This window comes from Gracilinanus agilis, chromosome 3, assembly GCF_016433145.1.
Source record: "Gracilinanus agilis isolate LMUSP501 chromosome 3, AgileGrace, whole genome shotgun sequence".
NCBI lineage: Eukaryota > Metazoa > Chordata > Mammalia > Didelphimorphia > Didelphidae > Gracilinanus > Gracilinanus agilis.
The window spans coordinates 391,242,166-391,267,881 of NC_058132.1; the positions used below are offsets into that span (position 1 = coordinate 391,242,166).

Genomic DNA, 25,716 nt, shown 5'->3' on the forward strand with positions numbered 1-25,716 from the left:
GGATGTAAGACCATTACTATAATTTCTACGAAATACTAACATAAGGTAAAATAATGAAACAATGTCACCCTATTTATACATGGTCATGTCTTTAAGGTAATTTCCAATTTTTACACAATCATTTGCTATTTTCATATACCTATATATTTATACCAAGAAAACACACACACACACACACACACACACACACACACACACACAAACATACTTTGAAAAATCCAAGATTTCATTAATGGGGGTAACATTACTTCCAAGGACATATGTTGCAAAGCCTCTGTATTTACTGAGTTGTCATGATTTAAATATATATATGTGTGTGCATATATGTATATATAATATAATAAATAATAATAAAACATATACACATATGACAATAGCCAACTTTCAGGTGTAAAACCCTCTATTACTTAGTTAGCTAGGTTAGTAATAATCATACAGCACAGTCTACCAGCTCTGTCATCATGCCTATATTTGATGCTTGTTTAGCTTGTCAGGAACACTGGAGCCCATACTCTTCTGGAAGAACTTTTAGAACTCATCTTTCCTTTAGATGAGGCAATAGAGACCTTTCCAAGTAACTTCAACTGCTAGTGCCTCTCCCACTAAAGTTACTTTCCATTTACTTAATTTTTATCTTGCACTAATTTATTTATGGTATGTCCTTCATTAAAATGTAAGCCTCTTGAGGACATATATCAATTTTATCTTTTTATCCTAGGCATTTATCTCAATGCCTGGTATATAATAAAGGTTTTTCAGGTATATGTTGATTATTTATTGATTGATTTTTCACACACACACACACACACACACACACACACACACACACACACACCTCCTCCTCCTCCTCCTCCTCCTCCAATGGGAGGAGATCTACATTCCATCAACAGTGCTAACCTATCTACTGACTTTTCAGGGGAATGCCATGATTAAGGGGGAGGAAAAAAAGGCTATTCTGTTTCTCAAAGGCTGTAGCTCCAGGTAGTCAGCATTTAAAAAAAAATCTGGGATTGTTTATTGACCTTCATTGGGATGTCATTATTTTTCTAATTTGTATAAAAGAAGAAAATTTACTGGCAACCAAAATATTGGCTGAAAAATGTGTCATTTTGTTTAGCATGGAACAATATGAGGGCAGAGGAAAAACTAAATGTTTAAATGGATTGGAAATATTTCTAGTCTCCAGAAAGAGCTGAGGTAAGGATTAGAAAAAGCCCCTGAATCTTCATAGGATGAAATAGTCAAATAAATCATCATTAACTCTTAGACTAGGAAGAAAAGTTGCCCCAAAAAAGTCTGAATGTATATGTGTATGCACATATATATGTGTATTTATACATATTTAATAATTTTGATGCAGTTAATCCCTACAACATTGCATTTCACACATCTATTACATCTATTCCTTTTACCCCATGTAATTTCTTCATATATCCTATAAAAATTCCATAGCATTCTTACCTAATGTACTGAGAATCATCCTCTAGTTCTCGTTAGCAACGAGGTTGTCTCTTTTTAATAAAAAATAAATCACATATTTGTAATTTTGTTATACCATGGATTGTCTTTATACATTATAGATGTGTATCTTTTCCATCTGTGGACATTGGGAGGGGGTGTCATATTATAGGTGGAACTTGATCCAAATCACTTTTTGAGTTCCCATCCACTATAATTTGGGAGGTTTATAGAAGATTCAACCTTTACTTACATGTAGGAGTTCAAGTAAGGTGAGATAGACATAACTAAATGGTCATCTGTAATTTATCTTTGAAGAACTAAAGTTAAAGATCATATAAAGGCCAATGGAGTTATGTATTGGGTGCTCTGCCAGGTTCTGTGTTCCAAAGTGGCACTGCAAAATTGCACCCCAGAAAAATGGCTACTTATTTCTGCATATTACAATATGCTGGCTAAAACACAACACCAAGCAAAAACTGTACAAGAAAAGTACCACTGAGAATGTCATGAGAGATATATGAGTGAAAAAGATAGTCTGTTTCTGGGTTCAGAGTGAGATATGGACAAAAGTCCCACTGGAGGAACAGAATGGTTAAAACTATATCATTGGTAACATTAACTGTATTGCCTCAGTGACCTCAATGATCCATCAAAGCACTCACTATATGAAAAATTAGGTAAAATATTTTATAGATATCTTACCATAAAGAAAAACAATGCTATTTATCTGAAAATGTTAGTTTTGCTCATGAGAAACATAAATTTTTTTGTTATTTTTCTTTCTCCCCCTAGTAAAGAGCCAGTAAGACCAATGGTCATTAAAATTTGCCTGATACAAGCAAGTAAATAATTAACTCTTCCAAAGGGACAGAGATAGGTAAAATCCTTCTGTGTTCAAAATGGGAAAAGGAAAACATGAAAGTGTTTCTAATTCCTTACCCAACGACTTTTCATGGGAAAAGAAAAGGCAAAGACAGAGGAGATTCCCTTCCTTCCTTCCTTTCTTCTTTCCTTTTCTCTCTATCTCTCTCTCTCTAATTGTGATTTTTAGATTCATTCTGAATCAGGCTAAAAGTAAATATGGTTGAGTTGCTAGAGCTCTTGATTTCTCACAGTGATGTGATCTGGGTTCCATTCCTGCATCCAGAATTTACTAGTAATGTGTTCAAAGATAAACCATTTAGCTACATGACCAGACAAGTTACTTTTCAGAAGTTCAATTTCTTCTTTAAAATGGGGGGAGAGGGCAATAATACTTCTACTACCCTTACCAACATGATTATAAGTAAAGTATCTTACCTTACTTTTTCACTATGTGAATGTAATATGTGGTGACATTTTTCTATTTATACCTTTACCATATAGAAACATCTTTTTACTGAAATCATAAAGCTATCATTAATTCATGTGATTCAAAAGCAACTGATAATTTAAATGGTAACAGCAGTAGGACCCACAGTGGTATCACAGGTGTGGAAATTTTGGAAATAACACAGGTGTGAGAATATATACAGAAGGCTTCTAATCAACAGAATCAGTAACTTTGAGGCAATGAGGAACTATGTTCAGTGGGAAGGTAGTATTTCCTACTTTGAGAATGGATCAGTTTCAATAATAAAAGCAAGAAAAAAACCAATAATAGTTAACATTTAAATATTAGTTTAAAGTTTTCCAGTACTATCTATCTACTTATCTATCTTTCTATCTATACATACACATATACATACATATTTTTGTAAAATCTCATTTGACTCCCTAAGCTCCTCCCAGAGTTTTTATTATCTTGTGAAGCAGAGGTTATTATTACCCTTATTTCTTTCCTCATTCCAACTCCAAACTGTAATATCTAGTCATCCTCAGGCAATTATGTCTATTATATGTTATTAAAATTTTTAACTTGAATTATTAAGAATGAGATTTGGAAGTTTCAAAGCTACATTTTTTTATGAAGTAATAATTTGATAATTTTTTTTAAAAATAGGACTTGTTCAATTGCTTTTTTCTCATGTCCTACTCTTTGTGATTCCATCTGGGGTTTTCTTGGCAAAGATACTGAAATAGTTTGCAGTCTCCTTCTCCAACTCATTTAATGAGGAAACTGAGGCAATCAGGATAAAATGCCTTGCCCAGGGTCACACAGCTAATAAGTGTCTAAGGTTGGATTTGAACTCTGTAAGATGACACTAGTCCTAATTCTCTATCCAGTGTTCCACCTAGTTGCCAGAACAAAGGACACTTTGTTTTTAACTAACCACACTAATTTTATAAATTAGGCCATAATATTAGCTGTAAAAAATGTGAGAAAGCTACCCCTCAAATGGATCCAATAAGAAACTAGAGAAAGTTAAAAAAAAAAAAGCTATGTTTGGAAGATGATACAGTGCTATATGGCAATATTGACAACATTCTATACTACTAAAGCAAAGAATTAGGTAGAGTCATATTATACCTTTATAGCTTACTAGCCTGGACAATTTCCCCTCTAGAGATATGAAAAGTCAATTCTATCTGGCATGGAGAGCCATCCCTGTTGTCTTTAATCACTATCCAACATAGTTTCCAATCCAAACACTGTTGGGACTCATGTGACTGCTTCCCTGAGTTTTATCCCAACATGAAAATATGGTATTCTACAAAATCATTATATGTCTCTTCCTTCGAAAATGTTTTTAAATAATTAAAAGAATAATTACAAGTAATGGGATTGCAATATAAGATTTTAAGTTTTGACATGCATTGAAAAGAAAGCCCCCAAAGGAGTTTTTAAAGCAATTAATATTAATAATTTTTAAAAGTAGGATACACATTCATATTTTTGACTTAACAGGTAAAAGAAATTCATAAACATATTATTCAAAAAAATTAAATTGTAACAGAGTACAAGGACGATGGCTTCCCTGGATTTTCCCCTTAATAGGTACACAATATGTTCTTTTCACACTTGTTTTATATATATGTTATCTCCCATCACCAAATGCTGTCATATTTTTATGTCATATGTTTTGTATTATGAGTCAGTCTTTGTATATATCCTAAACCATAACAGATATCAAAAATTATAAAAGATAGATGAATCCAGGGGACAGAGCTGGAAGGGTGATCATTGCCTAGGACAGAGAAAAGATGAGTTTGTTGGAATCACCAGTTTTCTCAGAATGAAGATCTCTTTAATCCTAGAGAGCTCATTAAGAAGTATAACTAAGAGGTATTGGAACAAATGTCATTAATTTTTACATATTAATTTCTTGGTTCTCAGTACTATAAAATATTTGACATACATATCATTTCCAAATGTTTCTTAAAATAAATGGCAACACTCAGAGATTGACACTTCTCTCTTCAGCTGAAAAATATTCAAATTAAACAATAATTTCTCAAAGTAGCTCTTAAAAACAAAGTTGGCAGGGGGCAGCTAGGTAGCTCAGTGGAGTGAGAGTCAGGCCTAGAGACAGGAGGTCCTAGGTTCAAACCCGGCCTCAGCCACTTCCCAGCTCTGTGACCCTGGGCAAGTCACTTGACCCCCATTGCCCACCCTTACCAATCTTCCACCTATGAGACAATACACCAAAGTACAAGGGTTAAAAAAAAAAAAGTTGGCAGGGGGGCAGCTGGGTAGCTCAGTGGATTGAGAGCCAGGCCTGGAGACAGAAGGTCCTAGGTTCAAGTTTGACCTCAGACACTTCCCAGCTGTGTGACTCTGGGCAAGTCACTTGACCCCCATTGCCTACCCTTAACACTCTTCTGCCTTGGAGTCAATACACAGTATTGACTCCAAGAAGGAAGGTAAGGGTTTAAAAAAAAGTTGGCTCCCTATAACTCTTTTCCTTACAGATGCCAATAAAATATATGTGGTGATATAATTAAGTATACAAGCTTCTACTTAGAAAGAATATGCCAAAGACTAAGTAATTGGTAAAAATTGCAAAGACCTGACATAGAAGTAGTTAGGAAACTTCTTGATTCACTATATTGAAAAAAAACTTTATTTTCAACATTAGAAGAACCTGTGACCATATAGAATAATGAACATAATCTATACCAATAGCATTTAACATTTTGGAGCCATTTTTAGCTATAAAATGCAAGAATGTTATTAGGATAGAATTATGTTCAAACTGACAAAGATCCTTGAGTACTCACTATATTGATGAATTCATGTTATATAAGAACAATATTGGTGGTCTCTAAACATTTTAAGGACCATGATATGGAGAAGATATTAACCTTATTCTGTGTGGTGTACGAGAACAAAACTCAGGCCAATGAATTGAAACAACAGTGAAAAAGATTTTGACACATTATAAAGTACTACCAAATAATTAAGGTATCTGAAAAAATAGAATAGACTGCCTTACAGTCCCTGATTATGTTAAAGAATAATAGCATGTCAATAAACATTTATTAAACCCCTACTTAACACTGGGATATAAAAAAGGGAAAAAACCCTAAATATTAAAAAACTAAACAACAAAAATGGTCCGTGTCCTCACAGTTTAATGGGGAAGGCAATGAACAAAAAATTGTGTACAAACACGATATATAAAAGATACATTGGAGACAGTCATCAGAGAGATAATATTAAATGGGATCAGGAAAGGCTTTTTGTAGAAGGGAGGATTTTGGATGGGATTGAAGGATGTCCCAGAAACCCAGGATCCAGATGAAGAGAAAGAGAATTACAGACCAGGAGGATAGCCAGTAAAAATGTTAGGCTAATGAGAAATCTACATATTGTCTATTCTAATTGACCCTGAAGCTTTTGAGGAAAGAAGCCCAGTGAAATAAAGGAAATTGTCAAAGGTCACACAGATAGTTAGTGGCAGAAATAAGATAAGAACTTGTTTCCTAACTCTTAGTCCAATGCTCTCTCCATCACATGGTATTGTCTCCTTCTAGGCTAAATGGCTACTTTTTGGGATAATTAGAGAAGATTTATGCTTTGTTTGCAATGGACACATCCTACTCTAGGATAACAGGAACAATTATTCTAGAAGAGTAGAACTCTATTGGTATGAACAGTAGAGTCAGAAGGTAGTCCAGGCTACTCTGCTTCTTGTAGGAACCTGGACATTTCTACTGAGATAGCAAAGTAAATGATATTGTTTTACTTAGGGGATATTTTGACTCCCAAAAGGGAAAGGTTTACTCTGAGACACTTGAGTAATAAGCAAAAAGAAGACAGATAATAAAGTATAAAACTTAGAATATTGTCAATCAGCAGGATAGGGATACAAGTGGATTGATAGGTACAGGATATAGAGGGACATGGCATTGAGTGCAATGATCTTCACACTCAATGAAATAATGGAAAGAGGAAAGAAAGCAATGCTCTAGACAAAAGGAAGCCAGGCTATGCCAACACACTCTCTTTCATTTCTCCAAAGTGATCTATCTCCTATATGTACAAAAATATTTATAACAGTTCTTCTGAGAATAGCAAAAATTGGATACTAAAAGTAATGTCACCTGTTGGGGAATGGCTGAAGACAATTATGGTACATGAATATAATGGAATCTCATTGTACCTTAATGACAAAAATAAATAAGTTAAAAAAAAGAAATGATAAAATGGAAATTTCAGAGGAAACTGAGAAGACCAAAATAAATTGATGCAGAATAAAAAAAGAATAATTTATAGTATGAAAACAACATTATAAAGAAAAGCAACTTTGAAAGCCTTGACAAACTATTATTCTATAGGACTAAAAATGAAGCAGGCTAGTAACATTATAGTTTGAAATACTGAATGAAATATGCATTTTTGGATATGGTAAACATGGAATTATTTTTCCTGGACTGTGTATATTTGTTATGAGGATTATTTTTTATTTTTTGTTCAGTGGGTGAGAGGGGGAAGGGGGAGTAAAGGAGAAGAGGTTAGAAGAGATCAAGAATAATGGCTTATAAAAATAAAATGAAATGATTTTAATTGATCTATTCCATTCATCAGGATGGGGCAGCCATGTAGAAGAGAGTCAGGTGACTTATAGAAAAAATCATGTGTGTGCTAGGAGATGGGCAAGGGTTCTCACAGAAATGTCTAACTGATTTTTAACTTCTGATATCACAAGGGAAAAGTGAATAGTCATCAAGGTTACATGAGAAACACATTTCTTAGATGGAAGATTCCCTATAAATGCCAAAAGAGGGAAAGATGCTAGGAATGAAAAAGGAATAGTTATAGAGCAGACAATGTATTGATAGAAAAGGTTAAACTGGAAGGTTAGCATTATTTTTTGGCCACAATTGCAGATATTGAGTGAAAACAGAAACAATGCCTCAACAAAGTAAAGAAGTGCCTCTAGGACAGTGGTTGCACAATATAATTCCTTATGTGTTGAACCAAATTGGGAATACTTTGAATATGAACCTAACAAAAATAAAAAATAAAAATGCACAATATAACAATATCACTCACCAATGGAATAATTCATGTGAATTATTTCATTAAAATAAATTATAATAAGTCAGATATCATGTATATTTAGATGCCAACTTTCAATAAGAAAAGTAATTTATATTCTATAAAAACAAAATACAAGGATAAATAAAATTGGAGGATTTTTAAAGGTATCAAATCGAGTTGGCTAAATTAAAAGAAAACTAAATGAAGATGACATTGGTGAAAGTACTGGTTGGTGTTCAAGGAAATTACTAAGCAGGAGCCAAATCACTGTTCTTTAAAGAGAAGTTAGCAATGAAGTATGCATAATTAATTAGTTTTCCTCTTGAGATGGATTTTTATTCATTTGAACTGGTTTGGAAGGACTCTGAAGGTCATGTGTCCATCTGACTATGAGTTATAGAACAGAGGTAGTAATGGAGAAAATAGTTAAAAGGGATATAGGGAATGGGAAGGAAAATAGAGGAAGGAAAATCTCTGATAACCTGGAATTGTTGGAGTTTAGTCATATGTTCCTCTAGCTTTTGGCAGTGTTCCACTAGCTGAGATGATAACTTCTTCCAACGGGTCTGTATCCCTTCAAGTTCTAACTGATATTTTTTATTAATTTCTGGGGGGGCTTTCTTCGACATTTCTTCCACTGTTGTGCTGAGCAGATTCAGACCTGGCTGTTGTTCCTGAAGAGAACTTTGCAAAGCCTGCAGTAGAAGAATTAATAGTATTTTTATAACAAAATATATAGTCTCATTAAAATATTATTTAAATGTTACCCAAGTATGAGAAATTTATATAAAATTTCAGTTATAAAATTATTACTTCACAATAATTTTTTTTATTTTTCATGACAAACATAATTTCTGCATAGGAGAAAGTTGGGGAGGTAGGAAAAAAGGAAGGAAGGAGGAAGGAAGGAAGGAAGGAAGGAAGGAAGGAAGGAAGGAAGGAAGGAAGGAAGGAAGGAAGGAACAGAGGGATGGAAGGAGGAAGGAAGAAAGGAAGTGAAGGAGGGAAGAAGAAAGGAAGGGAGGAAAAAAAGGAAGGAAGGAAGGGGGGAAGGAGGGAGAAAGGGAGGAAGGGAAGAAGGAAGAAAAAAAGAACATAAGAGAAGAGGAAATTGAAAGAGGGAAAGAAGGGAAGGAAGGATAATTAACAAAAGNGAAGGGAGGAAAAAAAGGAAGGAAGGAAGGGGGGAAGGAGGGAGAAAGGGAGGAAGGGAAGAAGGAAGAAAAAAAGAACATAAGAGAAGAGGAAATTGAAAGAGGGAAAGAAGGGAAGGAAGGATAATTAACAAAAGGAAGGAGTAAGAGAGCTCTGTATTTTACAAGTGAAATTCCTCTCTGATTGAAAAGGTGATAAAAAGTATAATGTAATTCAAAAAATATATAATTTTTTAAAAAACCTAATTGGATATTTTTCTGAAAATACTTATTAACCTATAAAGCAAATGGTTGATCTTTATTCATTACAGATAACTTCAATAACAGCTTGTATTTTATTTTTTTACCCAGAAACAGAATTTTAATCTAAGACTTTATAGTATTCTCAAGTGGTAAATATAGTCTACAGTACTTTGCATGATATTTAGCTAACATTTGTCAACTGTGAATCAGGATTTCTTTGTTTCCTGCAATAGAATGTTGCCACGATTTGTAAGAAGCAAATAGATACATACCTTTAACTCCCTGAGTCTCTGCTCCATGATTTCATATTCAGTGACTGTCACCTGAGGTATAGAGAGTTTGGATTCTGATTGCTGGATACACATAAGTATAGTATTCACCATTTCCAAATAATGCGTAGGAGGTAAGCTGTCCAAAGCTTCATCCGAAGTGGGAAAAATGAGAAAAAATTTAAATGACTTTAAAAGTTAGTATTTTCTCAAAAGTTGTCATAAATAGTCACTCTTGAAAAAAAAGAGGTCCAGGAGACTAGGAAAAAATTTTAAAATATTTCTGATTTATTTTATTTGCTTTTACTTAATATTGTGCCTGTATTTTATATTTAAATATATTTTCACATATTAGAAATAGTGTTATAAGATTAGCAGCCAAGATTAGGCTGTGACATACATCATTGGAGGGAATGCCTACATTGATGAGATTACAGATCCATTGACATATTGGAAAGAATTGGTTCTAACATCAGTGGTATATGAAATATCCCAACTAACATACACAACCAAATAAAACATTCATTTGTGAAGACAACAGGTTGTCTCAGCAAGACTGTTGTCTTATTTTCTAACATTCTCTCCTTTCAAAGCTAAAATTTAATTTTTAGTACACTTGTCAGAGGGGAATAATCATTTTTATAGCCCATGTTAATGTGTTTAAACTATCTATTGAAGGCAATTTTCATTTTAGTACATCTGTTAAAATCATATAATCTTAATGTAACAGAGAAATTCAAGTTAGATTTTATTGGATTATACCCATTAAACTGACATTGCAGATGTCTTAAATAGATAACATCTGTTAGAGACAGAAGCAATTCATTAGCTCAGTTGCTCACTTCTGCCCTTCACAATTGGTCTTATTTCAGAAATGAAGAAAGAAAAGACAGTTGAAAAAGATTCAGGGTAACTTTGGTAGTTCTACAAGAGTGAGAAAGTATGGATTACTAATATTCCTCCTCGAATGTAATTAAATGTGCATATATACAGCGTATGTGTATATACATATATATAGAGATATGTGTGTATGCAGACATAGATAAATAAACATGCATATGTATCTAGCAAATATTTAATAGATAACTCCAAACCAGTTTCATTTTTATCTTGGCATAGAGCATGCCCCATACACTAGAAACAAGGAAACTAAGGTGGTGATTTGGTATTAATAACAATAATAATAGGAATAGCATATATTTCCATGATTTTTTTTTGTTCTTTTTCCTCATGTAATCCCATGAAGAAGGTAATATAAATGTTATTATTCCCCTTTTGTGGTGCTGGAACTATGGATAAGAGGGATTGTGATTTGTCCATGGCCACACATCTGATGTCTCTGCCTCCATATCCAATTCTTTGTTTTCCTACTGTAAGAATGAAATTTGGGAGATGCCATCTTTAAGTATATATATGTATTTTCTATGGACACGCGGAAATTATCAAACTACATTTCCCGTGGTCCAATGGGTTTCTGGTTCCGGTTCTTTGGGCGTGGGGACACCTACGTCTCCACGCAGAGAACAGTTTAAATCTCCTGGGTTAGGGGGGAGTGGCCTCTTGGCCAGCAGACTCAGGAAGAGACAGGAGGTAACAATAATGGCGCAGGTGGCAGTTTTAAATTCTTACAAGCGCGTGGTCTAACAATTTTATCAGCATGGCTTTAATTAAAATACTAATTTTTATTATTATATCAGCCTTTATTATTTTTTATCCTTATACTAAAATAAGATATACAAATCCCTGGATTCCATACAGTACAATAATCAGGAATAGCACCAGGAATAGCTTGTAGTTTACAGCTTACATTTCTTTTTATTCTAAATCTCTGCTCTTGTGACAAGTACAATAAGAACTAATTTTATTACCCCAAATCACAAAAGTTGTATCATTCTTCTCACTTCAATTTAATTCAATGCTAGTAACATTTATTTTATTCTGCACATCCTCTGTACATGGTGCTCTGTACATATACAGATGAAAAATAGTACAAACACAGAAGCATTGAACTTGGGAACTGAAGAAACTTTTGATATTGTCGTATCTAGTCCAAAACTCTCATTCTACAGATAAAAAAATTGAATGATGCTAGGAAAAAGGATAACTGAAGATGAGAAGTATCTCTTAATTCTCATTCAGAAATCAACTGTGATCCCACTTCAAGAAATACTATTTTAAAAGTATGAGAGGCAATCATTTAGAAAAATGGCCCCTTAATATATGAGTTTGTAATGTAGGAAGCAAATGCAGCAAACACTTTTCCACTCTTAAGTAATACTTCCACATGTCCAAGAAAATGTAAAAATCTCTATACATCTAAATGACACAAGACTGAGGAATTTTTTGGTGACTTTTTACTTGCTTCTCTGAGCCTAAACATAGTGCCAATATATACTTGATTCCTGCAAAGACATTCACAAAGCAACATTAGTCATCAGCAGAGATGTAACCAGGGGAGGGCATTTAGAATTTGGTCTTAATTGGAGATGCTTAAATAGCAGTTGCAATTTTCCCCCAGAGTCTCATTATTAAGGATCAATAAACAAACCAACAAGTTACCAGATCTCAGAATACGTTGAATTCCTCCCCAGCCCTCATTCAAGAGCCTTTTGTCACACCCCATCCCTCAAATAAGTATATACCTTACATGTGGCTTATGGTACTTACCCTAGACATAAAACTTTCTAGTTTTCAGGCAGAGTTGAAAAGGGTAATGAATAGGTAAAGGATAATCATTTATTTTTCATTCAAGAAATAGATAAATTAAAAAGAAGACAGGGTAGTGATTGGGTCCATACTTAGATGTATGATTGTGTACTATACTGCTCTCCAAACAATGTCCCTCTCTCTCTTTCTCTAATCAACTTTTAATAGGAAACACTGCGACTCAGGTATAGTGGAAGGAATATTCGAATCATCATAAGAACCAAATTCTAATTATGGCTCTGTCACTACCTCCATGACTGTGAGAAAAATATTTGATCTTTCTGGAGTTCAGTTTCATAATCTAAGAAAAGTAATGGGACCAACCTAAAGGAACTGTTAATTTTTCTAACTGCATCTCTAATCACAGATGACCCTTGTTTGGGGATTTTATGACATTGTTGCTAATGTTATCAAAATTGCTTATTGACTTTTTGGTTTAAGGACATTTAACTTGATCCACAATTGTGATTTCTTTAGGAATACACAGAAATTGTAATCTTTTGCTTTTTAAAATTTACTGTTATTTTTTTAGGTCTTCACATAATTCCAGAGTTAAAGGTGACAAACAAAAGCCTCTTTGTAACAGATTTGAAATATGAACCCAATTCTTCAGACTCTAAAATCTAAGGCTTTTTAATGCAGTACCATGTTTAGGTTTTGAAAGGGCTGACTGCATTTTCAACTCTCTGCTACCCCATAGGCTCAAATGATTTAGCAATATGGTTTGTACTAACTTATTTAAGCAAAAGATTTAGTTAAGGACAATGAAAATTAGCATCCATTTGGATTCATTCTCCTTTTAGAACTTGAAGATGAACTTTTATAAAGTGACTAAACTTAAGCATATAACAAGGCAGGAGGCATAAAGAAGAAAATTTAAGGAAAATAAAATTTAAGGTAGATTTTGATAACTTGTTTAATAATCTCTGTTATTCCTACAATGGGAAAATAATTTGTTGCTTCTCTAAAGTCTGCCTTACTTGCTTTTCCATTTATTGTTTTGCTTTATGTTCTAAATACTTAAAATCATGTCCCCTAAGGCACAAAGTTGTTTTTCTCTTATATTAGAAATGAAAATGGGGTATAGAATAAGATATATGTTATTATTTAGAAACTTATAAAGATGGAAGAACTATTTTTCATTGCTACTCAAAATCACTGCTGTTCAACTCCTGGAATTCTCATAAATGTTGTCTTTCAAGGGTTAGCCCCTTATTTTTCTGAGATGTCCTTATACCCTTCTGTGTAGAGTCATAGAGATAATTTCAACTCATCTGGACAGATGAATCATATCATGTTTTTCTTAAATCCCTCCTCTGCTCAATGACAGTTCCCAGAACAATGAACCTTGAGTTGAGTACTAAATGCGCCCTTGAAACTCCTAGCCTTCTCCATGCTCCTGAACTTACTAAGAAACCTGCTTGCTTTCCATCCCTGACATAGTTATTTTATGCCTGGAAATACATAAATATAACATGATATTCATTGATACTTTGGGATCCAATGCTCTGAAAAGGAACTGAATTTTCCCCAGCTTCATAGCTGTGAGAAATAAATTTGAACAAACTGCTTGCTAACTAAAAATGTGGCTTTGCTTGCCACTTGAGATCCCCCCCAAATTTTATATACAAGCTCAATTACCTTGTTCCTCTGTAAAAAGTTTTTACCATAATAACTCATCCTGCTTCCCTTAACTAAGAAGCTACATGTTCTGGGTCTTAGTTTCTCAAACTTCAAACTCACTTTACGTTAAAAATAGTTTTGGTAGTTAGACTTCAACTCTAACTTCTCAAGGCTGTTTCTCAGACAACCCCAGAAAAGGATGACTTTTACACCTGCTGATGTCAACTAATGTTAATTTAACAAATAATTACAAAGTAAGCTTTCAAATAAAAGGGCATGTGGCCAATAGTCACTTAATTGTCAAGTATGATAGTCTTTTCTCTGTTTTTATCTTTCTTAACATCTTCAGCATTTACCACCATTGACCTGCAAACTACCGTCAGCAGGCCAGATGCAGCCCCCTGAAATGTTCTATCCAGCTGTGTAACATTATTCCTAATCTGATGAATACAATGATTAGGATACAATACAATGAAACCTCGAAAGAGTTGCCTTAGAAACCAACTGACAGATGAACATTTCCTTTCCTTTGGCCCCCTCTTTAAAAAGTTTGCCCATCACTGCCATTGACTATTTTAGCCTGGATACTCTCTCCTCTTAGGGTTTTCATGACACTACTCTCTTTTGATTCTTCTCCTACCTATCTGACTGCTTCTTCCCAATTTCTTTGCTGCACTATCATCAATATTCTACCTCCCTAGTGTGGGAGAATTCCCAGGCTTTCAAATAGATCCTCTAGCTGCCTTTCACCTTCTCTTCCCTTCTCCTCTCCCTTGCTTCTTTCTTTACCTCCTCTTCCTTCTCCTCCCTTCTTTCCTGTCTTCTTCTTACATTCTCTATGTGACCTCCATAGTAGCAATGGTTTTAATAACCACTGCTATGCCAGTGACTCCCAAATCTAGTTATTTAACCATAGTCTCTCCTTAACTCCAGTTCAATTACCAAGTACCCAGCATATTTTAAATTCATTATCTCCAAACCTGAACTCATTATGCCTTTTCTTTTTTGAAAGAAAACTAAATCTAAGACAAAATTCAACAAATTGCTTAACTATTCTCTATTACTTTTTAAAGTCATCTTTAACTTTTTTCTTTCCCACGCCTTACATATTTAGTTGGTTGATAAATCTTGTCAATTCTACCTCTGTAACATCTCTTATATCCATCACCTTACTTCTCAAATATGCACCAATCTAATTCAGACTCTCATCCCATTTGGCATTGACTATTCCAAAACCTCCCAAATGGTTTTTGTCCTCTCATCTTTGCCATCTTAAATCCATCCTCCAGAGAGTTCTCAAGGTGATTTTTTTTTACAAAATACAGGTTCATGACCATATCACTCCTTTATTCAGTAATCCATAGGAGCTTCTTATTATCTGTAGAATGTGCTGTGACATTTAAAGCCTTCTGCAACTTGGCACTAACCTACCTTTCCAGCCTGGAATATCTTTGAGCATAGGGACTATCATTTTTTTTGTACGCCTAGCACTTAGTATGGTTCCTAGAACTTAAGTTTTTAATGAATATTTGTTAGCTGATTGATTCAATGATTGTGTTAGTTTACACTCACTCAGAGGTCCAGATAAGGCAGTCTTTTTGTTATTCCGCACAGAAAAATATTCTATAGTTCATTTCCTGGAATGCCTCTTAGAATCATCCCAGATTTCCAAAAAGTGTGATTCAAATTTCTTAACTAAATCTGTATTAGATATAATTTGTTTATGATGACAGCCATTTATCAAATTAATTTTGAAAATGTAACAGAAAATAATGAATTTGAATCAATTATGATTTTAAGTATTAATAGCAATGAATTATTAGCATTAATTCTATGTCACATTTTAATTGATTTTTCTATTCTAGTCTTCCTTTAGCCTCCCTGCAAATAGAATGCTGGAACAGTGTCTTCTCTCATATTTTCTCCTTTCAACCCCCTTCTGAGCTGGGCAGCTTTTCTACCAAAGCAGAAAGAAAACAACTCACTCATTTTGGGGTTGTTTTTATATGTCCCAATTTGTATTCAGATGCAACCTTTTAAAAACACCTGCTGAGTATGTAGTTTGCATTTGGATATTCACTTTCTTTTATGAAAAAGGGGATCCAAACACTGCTCCTGGAAGGATTATGTGGCATAATAATTCTATTCATCATATATGAAAATTGTGTAGCATACATATGTAAATAGACTTAAGAAAAGGAAGGGCATATGAGGTCCACATTGCTCTTCTCCCATAGGTTGAAGAAATACTTTGCTTAGATAATCTGTACAACTATTCTCACTCTAGGAATCAGGATGTTTTTATATGGCCAAAAGGGTCTTTCTGAATATCTTACTGTATATACCCTTTCTCCCTACTTACATAATAGCTTTTAGCATACTACATTAAACTTTCTTTACTTGTATTTCTAAGTTATCTTCACACTGGTACAATTCACATTTGAATATCAGCCCAAATAGAAATGGCAGACTGTCACTTATTGCCATTGAGAAATTTTATTGAAATCCTAATTCTGTAAAATTATGAGTCAGTTTTTTAAAAAGTTCTCTAAAATTCTTCCCTCATTTGTAGAACAATTTACTAAAAGATAAATTCATAGATATTTCAGTCATAATGCTCTTATCCTCCTGGAAATGCAATTACTGACATATGGGATAAAAGTCATTTTATAACTTACATAACTATTTTTCCCCATTATTCAATCACATTGTTTTATCAATTCAAAAATATGTTAGAAATATGATTAAATGAAGTCTGGTTAGACATCAATGCCATAAATCATATCTTGTGCCCCAAATGTGCAGATTATCGATACAAAAGCAATAGAGTCCAACCTGTTAAAGAATAATAAAGGAGAAAGTCAATCATAAATGGTCCATTTTTTCTTGGATGCCAATTTATTCACCAATCATTTTTATCAATTACATTTCGCAAGGGTTGCTCATTAAATTCATAATTCAGCTACCCAGTAAAGTGATTTAGAATTGGGTTTTTATCATTCAAATATGAATTATTTGAATTTTTTAATATTGACGGTCTTTTTGGTGTGATCCAATCTGATATTTGCCCCATTAGAGCGAGTAATACATTTGAAATAATGCAAAATACTTTATCCAACTTTTAAATTTAAAGAGTTCAGATTATAAAGATCAGGTAAATTACAAGCTGTTACTCTAAAATTAAATCAAATGTTCTCGAAGGGAAAAAAGTGAAATTCTATCTGCTTTTCTATTAAGATGGACTTTTTACTATAAAATGAAATTAAAATACTTTCATGCTATTCATAGTTGGAACACATAGCTTCTCTTTATTTTTATCCTGCTCCATATTGTTTAATCAGGACTAATGTGTCAAAGAATTATAATAGTCAAAATTGGGAAAAATAAATGTCTAAGTATCATTTCATATAAAACAATTATTTCCTACACTATCTATTTTTGATCTTGCATAACTCTTTAAAAGAAATTAATTATAATAGCAATTGGCAGCTATGAGGCAAAGTGATGGGGAGTCAGGAGGATATGGGTTCAAATGTAGCCTGAAACATGTTCTATTAGCTTTCCTCAACTATTATATTAGTTTCCTCAACTATAAGATGGTTTCAAAATAGTACTTGGGACAAGCTTAATAAGTAATTGTTTCCCTCTCTCCTTTTCCTTTTAAGAAGTGGTTTCATAAACATAAATTATGGTATCATCTCAAAAAACATCCCAATAATATTTTTCTACAATGTCCATTTGTTATATTTTTGTCTTTTAAGTTGATCATCAAAATCTACCTGTTTATAGTTATAGTATTCACTATTATAGTGATTAGAAGAATTATTGATAGGGAGAGGTTGGAATACTAAATGGTCTAAGATGATATGGGGGGGGTGGGAAAGAGGGAGATGAATAGTAGAGGACACCAAGAGAAATTTGAATGAATAAGAAAAATAGGATATCACAGGAAGAGGGCATGGGAAGAGAAAGGGATGAATACTATTATAAGGAGAGGAAGAGAGCATTAAGAGGTAATATTTAAACCTTACTCTCAGTGTATTTAACCCTGAGAGGGAAGAGTAGCTATATTATCCATTGGGATATAAAACTCTATCTAACCCTACTGAGAAAGTCAGAAGGGATAAACCAAGGGGAGCAGGGGAGTAGGGAGGTCAAAAAAGGAAGGGGAGAAGAAAGGAGAGGGTATTCATTAGGCCTTAAAAACAAATAGAGGGGAATAATAAGGGAGGGGGCAGAAAGGGAAGTAAATCAAGGGAGGGGACAAGGGTTACTGGCATAAAGCAAACTCATGTATTTTTTTTTTAATTTTTTTTGTTTTAAATTTTAAACCCTTAACTTCTGTGTATTGACTTATAGGCGGAAAAGTGGTAAGGGTAGGCAATGGGGGTCAAGTGACTTGCCCAGGGTCACACAGCTGGGAAGTGTCTGAGGCCGGATTTGAACCTAGGACCTCCTGTCTCTAGGCCTGGCTCTCAATCCACTGAGCTACCCAGCTGCCCCCAAACTCATGTATTTTTAAAATAAGTTTTATCTATGTTCCAAAAAGTATCTTCAACAAAATGTAGAATTTTATTACCTCAAAATATTTTATAACTAATGAATATACATCTTTGCAAAATTTAAATTAATATCCTCAAATGATGCTTTAATAGGGCACATTGTTTTTGTTCATGATTTTTCAGTTTTGACTGACTCTAGGTCATTTGGGCATTTCTTGGCAAAGTACTAGAGTGGTTTGCCATTTTCTTCTATAGCTCAATTAAAGCGGAGGAAACTGAAGTAAATAGGGTTAGTGACTTGCTCAAGATTATATAATTAGTGAGAGTCTGAAAACATATGGAAGTTGTCTTCCTGACTCCAAGCTTAATGCTCTATCTACTATGGTATCTCACTGCCCTTAACAGAGCATATTATAATATATTAGCGGAAATAGTCATGTCTTAAGAGAAAACAAACAAAAAAACTCTACCTTACCTTAGCCCCAAATTCTGGACTTTGGGGCAAACTCATTTGGGGTGTGATAACTGTCTACTGCAGACCTGTCTCTCAGAGATTATGACCCTAACCTCTGCAGTACAGCTAATGTACCCAATTCCTCTTCAAGGGGAAGCAGAGAGGGAAGCAGGACATAAACAGTTCCCACAGAAGTGCTGGAAAGACTTAATCTGTGCAGCAGGCCCTGGGAAAAGGTCCAATTCATCATGTAGAGTTAAGGTATTTAAAGCTGCAAAAATATAATCCATTCTTCCATGCCCCCCCATGTCATTTTCTAATGCTTCCCTTCCCAATATTTTATAACAGTTTGTATTTCTGGCTCACTTATCATATCCTGCCCTTATCATACTTATGAGTGTACAGATCTCAACTTTGCCATTATGCCAAAAATTCCTTGAGAACAGAGTATTGCATATCCATCTTTGTATTCACCCAGATGCATTGTTCCCTGTACGTAATAGCCACTTAGTAAGGATTTGTTGAAGAGACATTAATAAATGGATGAATACAAAATTCATTTTTCAGATATCTATATCTTTCACTCAGGCCTTGTACTGACATTAGAAACTGGCAATGGCTCTAGAAAGATGAAATTAGAAGTCCTTTACACTTTTACTGCTGGAACCACCTTGGCAAGGATTAGAGGTGTCAACAACAACAACAACAACAACAACAACAACAAAAAATAGCTGACACTTTTGTAGAAAGGGAAGCCTGGGCCTGGGAAATTACTGGACTCACTATCCATCCAATGGCTGATATGATTTTCATGAAAACACAGTTCCAAAGGAGAATGGATTGGAAGAGAAATATAATTAGATTAATAGAAAAATATTTCATAGGCAGCTTCCAAATAAAATAATAGAATTGTAATTTATAGAGACTTTTGATGTTGTCCAGGCCCCCCCCTTTTTTTTTACAAATACAGCTACTGAAAGCCTAAGAGTTTAGTCACTTCAGTAGGTTGTAGATGAGTTAAACCTATTCTGGCTCCAAAGCAAATGAATATTCTTTCTACTTTACTAAGCTATTCAAGAATCTGATTACTGTTTACAACAAATTTTACCCATAGAGATTAAAGATGGTGGAAATGTATCTGGCACCTTATGGGTAGATTGAAAGAGGAAAAAAGTACAAGGAAAAGGGTACATTGACTGCACACCAGTTATTTGTTTGCTTATTTGTTCATTTTAAGTAAGTCAGCTAAATAATTGTTTCTTTTTTATTTATTTGTTTATTTATTTGTTTTTATAAAACCCTTACTTTCTGCCTTGAAATCAAGGCTGTGTATTGGCTCCAAGGCAGAAGAGTGGTAAGGGCTAGGCAATGGGGGTCAAATGACTTGCCCAGGATCACACAGCTGGGAAGTGTCTGAGGCCGGATTTGAACCTAGGACCTCCTGCCTCTAGGCGTGGCTCTCAATCCACTGAGCTACCCAGCTGCCCCCTAAATAATTGTTTCTTTAAAACAAACAGGTTTGCAGAAAATCGTCTTCAGGGATTATACATCTCGATGTTTTCAACGCTGCCAGAGACTGAAGAAATGGAATTGAAGATAGGCACTTTAGAAGTAATAGGAAACTATGGGAAGCAAGTATGATAAATAAAATAGAGTAAGAAAAAAGAATTTCTATTTCTGGACTATGGTTTAGATTTCAGGAATAATGTGCTTGGGGATAATAATGTATATATCTAATTAAAGATATTCTTTATTATATCACTGCTTCTAAAGAATGAAAGATTAGAATTTCTCAGAAGGCAATGGATATGTGCATGATGGGTAGACCCAAGTTAACAACACATAACTAATGGGAAATGATGAATAGGAAATTGAATACTGATGTTATCCAGAAACTCTATGATAGGAATACGAAGTGGATTAATCATGTGGTATCAGTAAGGAATGACAGGTGGAAACTCTCATTGCAGGAAGGATCTCTGCCTTTAATTTTGTGTTAATTCAATGATGCATTTCAAGCCATACAGATATTTCTTTGCTCAATTTTGTCATGTTTTAAATTGAATGATATTTTAAGAATGGTTCATATTTCAGTGAAATATAAAAAAGTCATATCTTAAATGGTATATTATATTGATCATTAGAAATATTTGCAGAGGCTCTTGGTATATTAAAGTCAAACATTTCAAGGATTGTACATGCCTTCAGTGAATAAAAGCAGTTCAACAATATCTGATAAAAAATGCGAAACAACTGCAAGAATTGAAATAAAATGCTGACAAAAGCATAATTAATACTCTGTAAGCAAGTACAGACTTTCAGAAATACTTGTCACCTGGAGGGGTTGTTACTTGTTCCCTTACAATGAGACATAAAGCTGGAAGAACTATAAGACCATTATTAAAAAAGCAGTCTCTACTCTGATGCTTTATTTCTCAAATATAAAAACAACTGAGTCAAATCTATGAGAATACAAAGCATTCCCCAATTGACAAGTGGTTAATTGAAATGAATAGGCAATTATCAGATGAAGAAATCAAAACTATCAATAATCCTATGAAAAAAAGTTATAAATCCCCCTTGAGAAAAGAAATGCAAATCAAAACAACTCTGAGGTTACCGCCTTATTTAACAGATTGGTCAATATGACAGTAAAGGAAAATAACTGTTGGAGGGGAAGTGGCAAAAATGGGACACTAATACATTGCTGGTAGAGTTGTGAATTGGTTCGACCATTCTAGAAGACAATTTGGAATTGTATCCAAAGGGATTTAAAAGAAATTCCTTTAGATCCAGTAATACTACTACTAGGTCTGAGTCCCAAAGAGATTTAAAAAATGGGAAAGGATCTGTTTACATAAAAATATTTATAGCTGAGCTTTTTGTAGTGGAAAAGAATTGGAACTAAAGGAATATCTCTCAATTGGGGAATGACTAAACAAAATGTGGTATATGATGTGATGGAATATTATTATACCATAAGGAATGATGAACAGGATAATTTCAGAAAGAACTAGAAAGAACTACATGATTTGATGCAGAGTGAAATAAGCAAAACCAGAAGAACATTATATACAGTAATTGAAATATTGTGGAATAATCAAATATGATAGACTTTGCATATAATGATCCAAGACAATTCTGAGAGACTTATAAAAAAGAATGTTATCCACCTCTAGAGAAAGAACGGTTGAAGTAGAAATGCAGATGAAAATATGTGATTTATCATTTTCTTATTTGAGTATATGATGTGAGGTCTTGGTTTTATAAGATTATATTCACTTACAAAAATGAATAAGATAGAAAAATGTTTTGAGTAATAGTACATATATAACTCAACTGAATTGCTTGTCAGCTCTGGGAAGGGGGAGGGAAGAGAGGAGGGAGAGAATATGAACCATGTAACTTTGGAAAACTTATGTGAAAATTTGTTATTGGAATAAAATAAAGATAAATTTTTAAAAGGCATTCAGGACTATTTGCTATCTTAATATTAAACACCACCCTCTGGTAATTCAGCTGAGGAAACTTAGAGTATTTTAACAAGAAATAAGGAGAGTGTTTACAATGTTTACTTTAGAATGCTTTCAGTTCATGATTCCTAGGGTTAGGGATGAGAAAATGTCTACATTTTGGTAATATCCTGCTTGTTAAATAACCAGTAATCCTCAACAGAGCACTTTATACTTTCTTCCATGATCCTTAGAGATCTACAGTAAAGCACTAAAGTCAACTGTATATATGTGCTGGCTAAAAAACAATATTCTTCTCCAAAACCTACTGTCAAGAAAACAATAAAGGCAGGGATTGGAGTAGAATATTCAGTTCTCTTTTCTGCCCCACACACAAGGATTAAATCTATTTATATTGCATTAACATGGATATACATAGGGAAATGGGAAAGAAGAAAACATATCCAAATGTAAAAAACTCTTATTTTCAGGACAAAGCAAATACCAGTTTATAAACATTGTGTGAAAGCAAGAAATTTATAAAATAAATTCATTTCAAAAGACCTTTATAAGAATTAGAGAGTGGCAGAGGATAAGTTGAATCCCTTGGAAGAGAAAACTGAATTTGAAATGTTCACTTCTACCTGAAGAAAGAGCATTTCTAAGAACTGAAATCTTTAAAGCACACCTGCTGCCTTTTGCCAAGTAATCCATTGATAGCTATGCCCAGAGAAGGCTTGCAGCAGATGCTAGTGACAAGGCTATCTGAAAGTCTTTTATTTTTTACATATCACTTCATACATTCTAGAGATGTCAAGGAACAGAAGTGTGAAAATATAATGGAATAGAGTCTAATAAGCAAATTTTCCAGTATATACTTTGTAAGCCCAAGTCTAGCACTGTGGGGGCATACCAATTCACCCTCTGAAGCTTCAGAAGAGAGAAAACTCTCACTCTGCCATACCTTGATGAATTTCTACCCTTGTATACATTTACTAATGGTTTCTTTCAAAGATTTTATGACAGCCCAGTCTCTTGAGTTTTGAGCGAAATAAAAATCTAAATTATTGTTTACAAAGATGAATTTGTGTGAGATTTTTAAATTAAATAAATAATTAAGTGTCATTGCACTAACAGTGCTGTAGTGTGTGTATTTAAAGGCACTGAGGCTCTTCTGATTCATAAGATATATTTTCTGTTTTAGAATTTCTGTTTTAGAAATTGGTACTTATTATGGGTTCCAAGGAAGAAAGGTGGTAAGTGATAGGCAATTGGGGTTAAGTGAATTGCCCAGGTTCACACAGCTAGTGAATGTCTGAAGCCAGATTTGAATGCAAGACATCCCATCTCCAGACCTAGGTCTCTAACCACTGAGCCAATTAGTATCTCCCCTGATATATATTTTCTGGGGGAAACTCCCTATTAAATGCTCTGGAAGATATCTGAAAAAAACCCACAACTTTTAAGTAATATAAATGCACAAAGAATTCTATTTTTTATTGAGAAGGGATAACTAATGTTGAAAATAATTCCCTTTTATTTTTTTCAGATTAGCAAATTAAAAGGAGTGGTTCAATTATCTAGAAGGATATACCATTATTTATGTCCTAGGTGAATAAGTGCTACAGCTAGGTCCTGATTAGTGTGAATAATGATTCTTCTTAAATGGTCACATAATTGGGGTTGACACTGTATAGTTCCATTAGGTTGGAAGAGTTACTACATTTCACATAATTATGACTTCAAATAGTGAGAATTCAAATACATGCATGCACTTCAGAGGATTCATTATTTGCACTAATAAGGACCTAGCTGTTCTGCTTTTGGAAATGATATTAGGTCTTATTTAGTACTGGAGATCTAGTGGAGTCTTACACACCTAGATTTTTATGTAGTAAACTGAATAGCTTTTAAAGATTTGAAAACTGTCTTTTGACGTTCTCGTCAGAGTCTGGCTTCAGGCTGACAGAGGGAAGCCTGTCTGTACTGAATAGTATTCACTGTTAGTCATTAAAGGCACATCTGCTGGGGTTAGTGGAAAAATATGCCGAGGGGCCAAATTTATGAACTGTCTGTCTCTCCTACAGGGATGTTCGGCTATGTGCAAGTAGGAAGACAAGGAAGACTATGATATCAAAAATAAATGACATGTGTGTAACCAAAAAAAAAAATCCTTCCTAAGTCAGTTCTTTAAAGACACTCAGAAAAAAATATTAATAAAAGGAGATAAAAGGGAAACCTAGAACAGAAAGGTGCCTTGGTTGTGATCAGATCTTAGGGATCCTTGAAAGCGTTGGAGGAGACTTGTGCAATATCTGTATGGGTTAAATAGAACTAGGAGTTAGTTACTGGTACCTAATGAAAGAGGTGGGGACATGGCTGGTGGAGAATTGAGACACAGAGGATTGAAAAGGAACATAATAACTTTGTTCCCCAGAATGCTGAAGGGCAATATAGCAGCCTAGCTCTGGGAGACAAGTCCCAGTATCTTTATTCACTTCTTTGTCAAAAAAGGAGGAGTTTTTTTTAAGTTAATTTATTTAATGAATTAACTTAGAATATTTTTGCATAGTTTCATGTATCATGTTCTTTCTGTCCCCTCCTCCCACCCCATTCCATAGCCAACAAGCAATTCCATTGGGTTTTACACGTGTCATTGATCAAGACCTATTTCCATGTAATTAGTATTTGCACTAGGGTGAACATTTAGTCTACATCCCGAACCATATTCCCATCGACCCATGTGATCAAGCAGTTGTTTTTCTTCTGTGTTTCTGCTCCCACAGTTCTTTCTCTGGATGTGGATAACTTTCTTTCTCACAAGTCCCTCAGAATTGTCCTAGATCATTGCTTTGCTGCTAGTAGTCTATTATATTTGATTGTGCCACAATGTATCTATCTCTGTGTATAGCATTCTCCTGGTTCTGCTCCTTTAACTCTGCATCAATTCTTGAAGGTCATTCCAGTTCACATGGAATTCCTCCAGTTCATTATTCCTCTGAGCACAATAGTATTCCATCACCAACAGATACCACAGTTTGTTCAGCCATTCCCCAATCGAAGGGCATACCTATATTTTACAATTTTTTGCCACCACAAAGAGCACAGCTATAAATAGTTTTGTACGAGTCTTTTTCCTTATTATATCTTTGGGGTATAAACCCAGCAGTGGTACGGCTGGATCAAAGGGCAGGCAGTCTTTTAACTCCAAAAAGGAGGAGTTGATATGGGGCTAATAGAGGTGAAGTTATTGAGCAGGAATAATGATATGAAGAAAATGAAAGGGCATTAATAAAACTTTTTTATAAAAGCAAAATAAATACAAGACATATTGAGCACAGGAAATTGCATTAGCTTTTTTTGTAATGAGTGCTTCATGCTCTATAAATTGCTATCCTGTGTATGTATATTTGTGTACATATTTGCGTTTATGTCTATCTCTATAG

General features: G+C 34.1%; 1 protein-coding gene across 2 annotated transcripts in view; it reads right to left on the reverse strand.

Annotated features, from left to right (window-relative positions):
* DMD (dystrophin) overlaps positions 1-25,716 on the reverse strand; it is a 1,921,557-nt gene that overhangs the window by 1,516,285 nt on the left and 379,556 nt on the right. For both annotated transcript variants that reach the window (XM_044670154.1, XM_044670155.1), the window contains exons 20-21: positions 9,537-9,682; positions 8,350-8,562 (exon numbers count right to left, since the gene is read on the reverse strand). In XM_044670154.1, the coding sequence (XP_044526089.1) occupies positions 8,350-8,562; positions 9,537-9,682 (359 nt within the window). The remainder of the gene's footprint in view (positions 1-8,349; positions 8,563-9,536; positions 9,683-25,716) is intronic.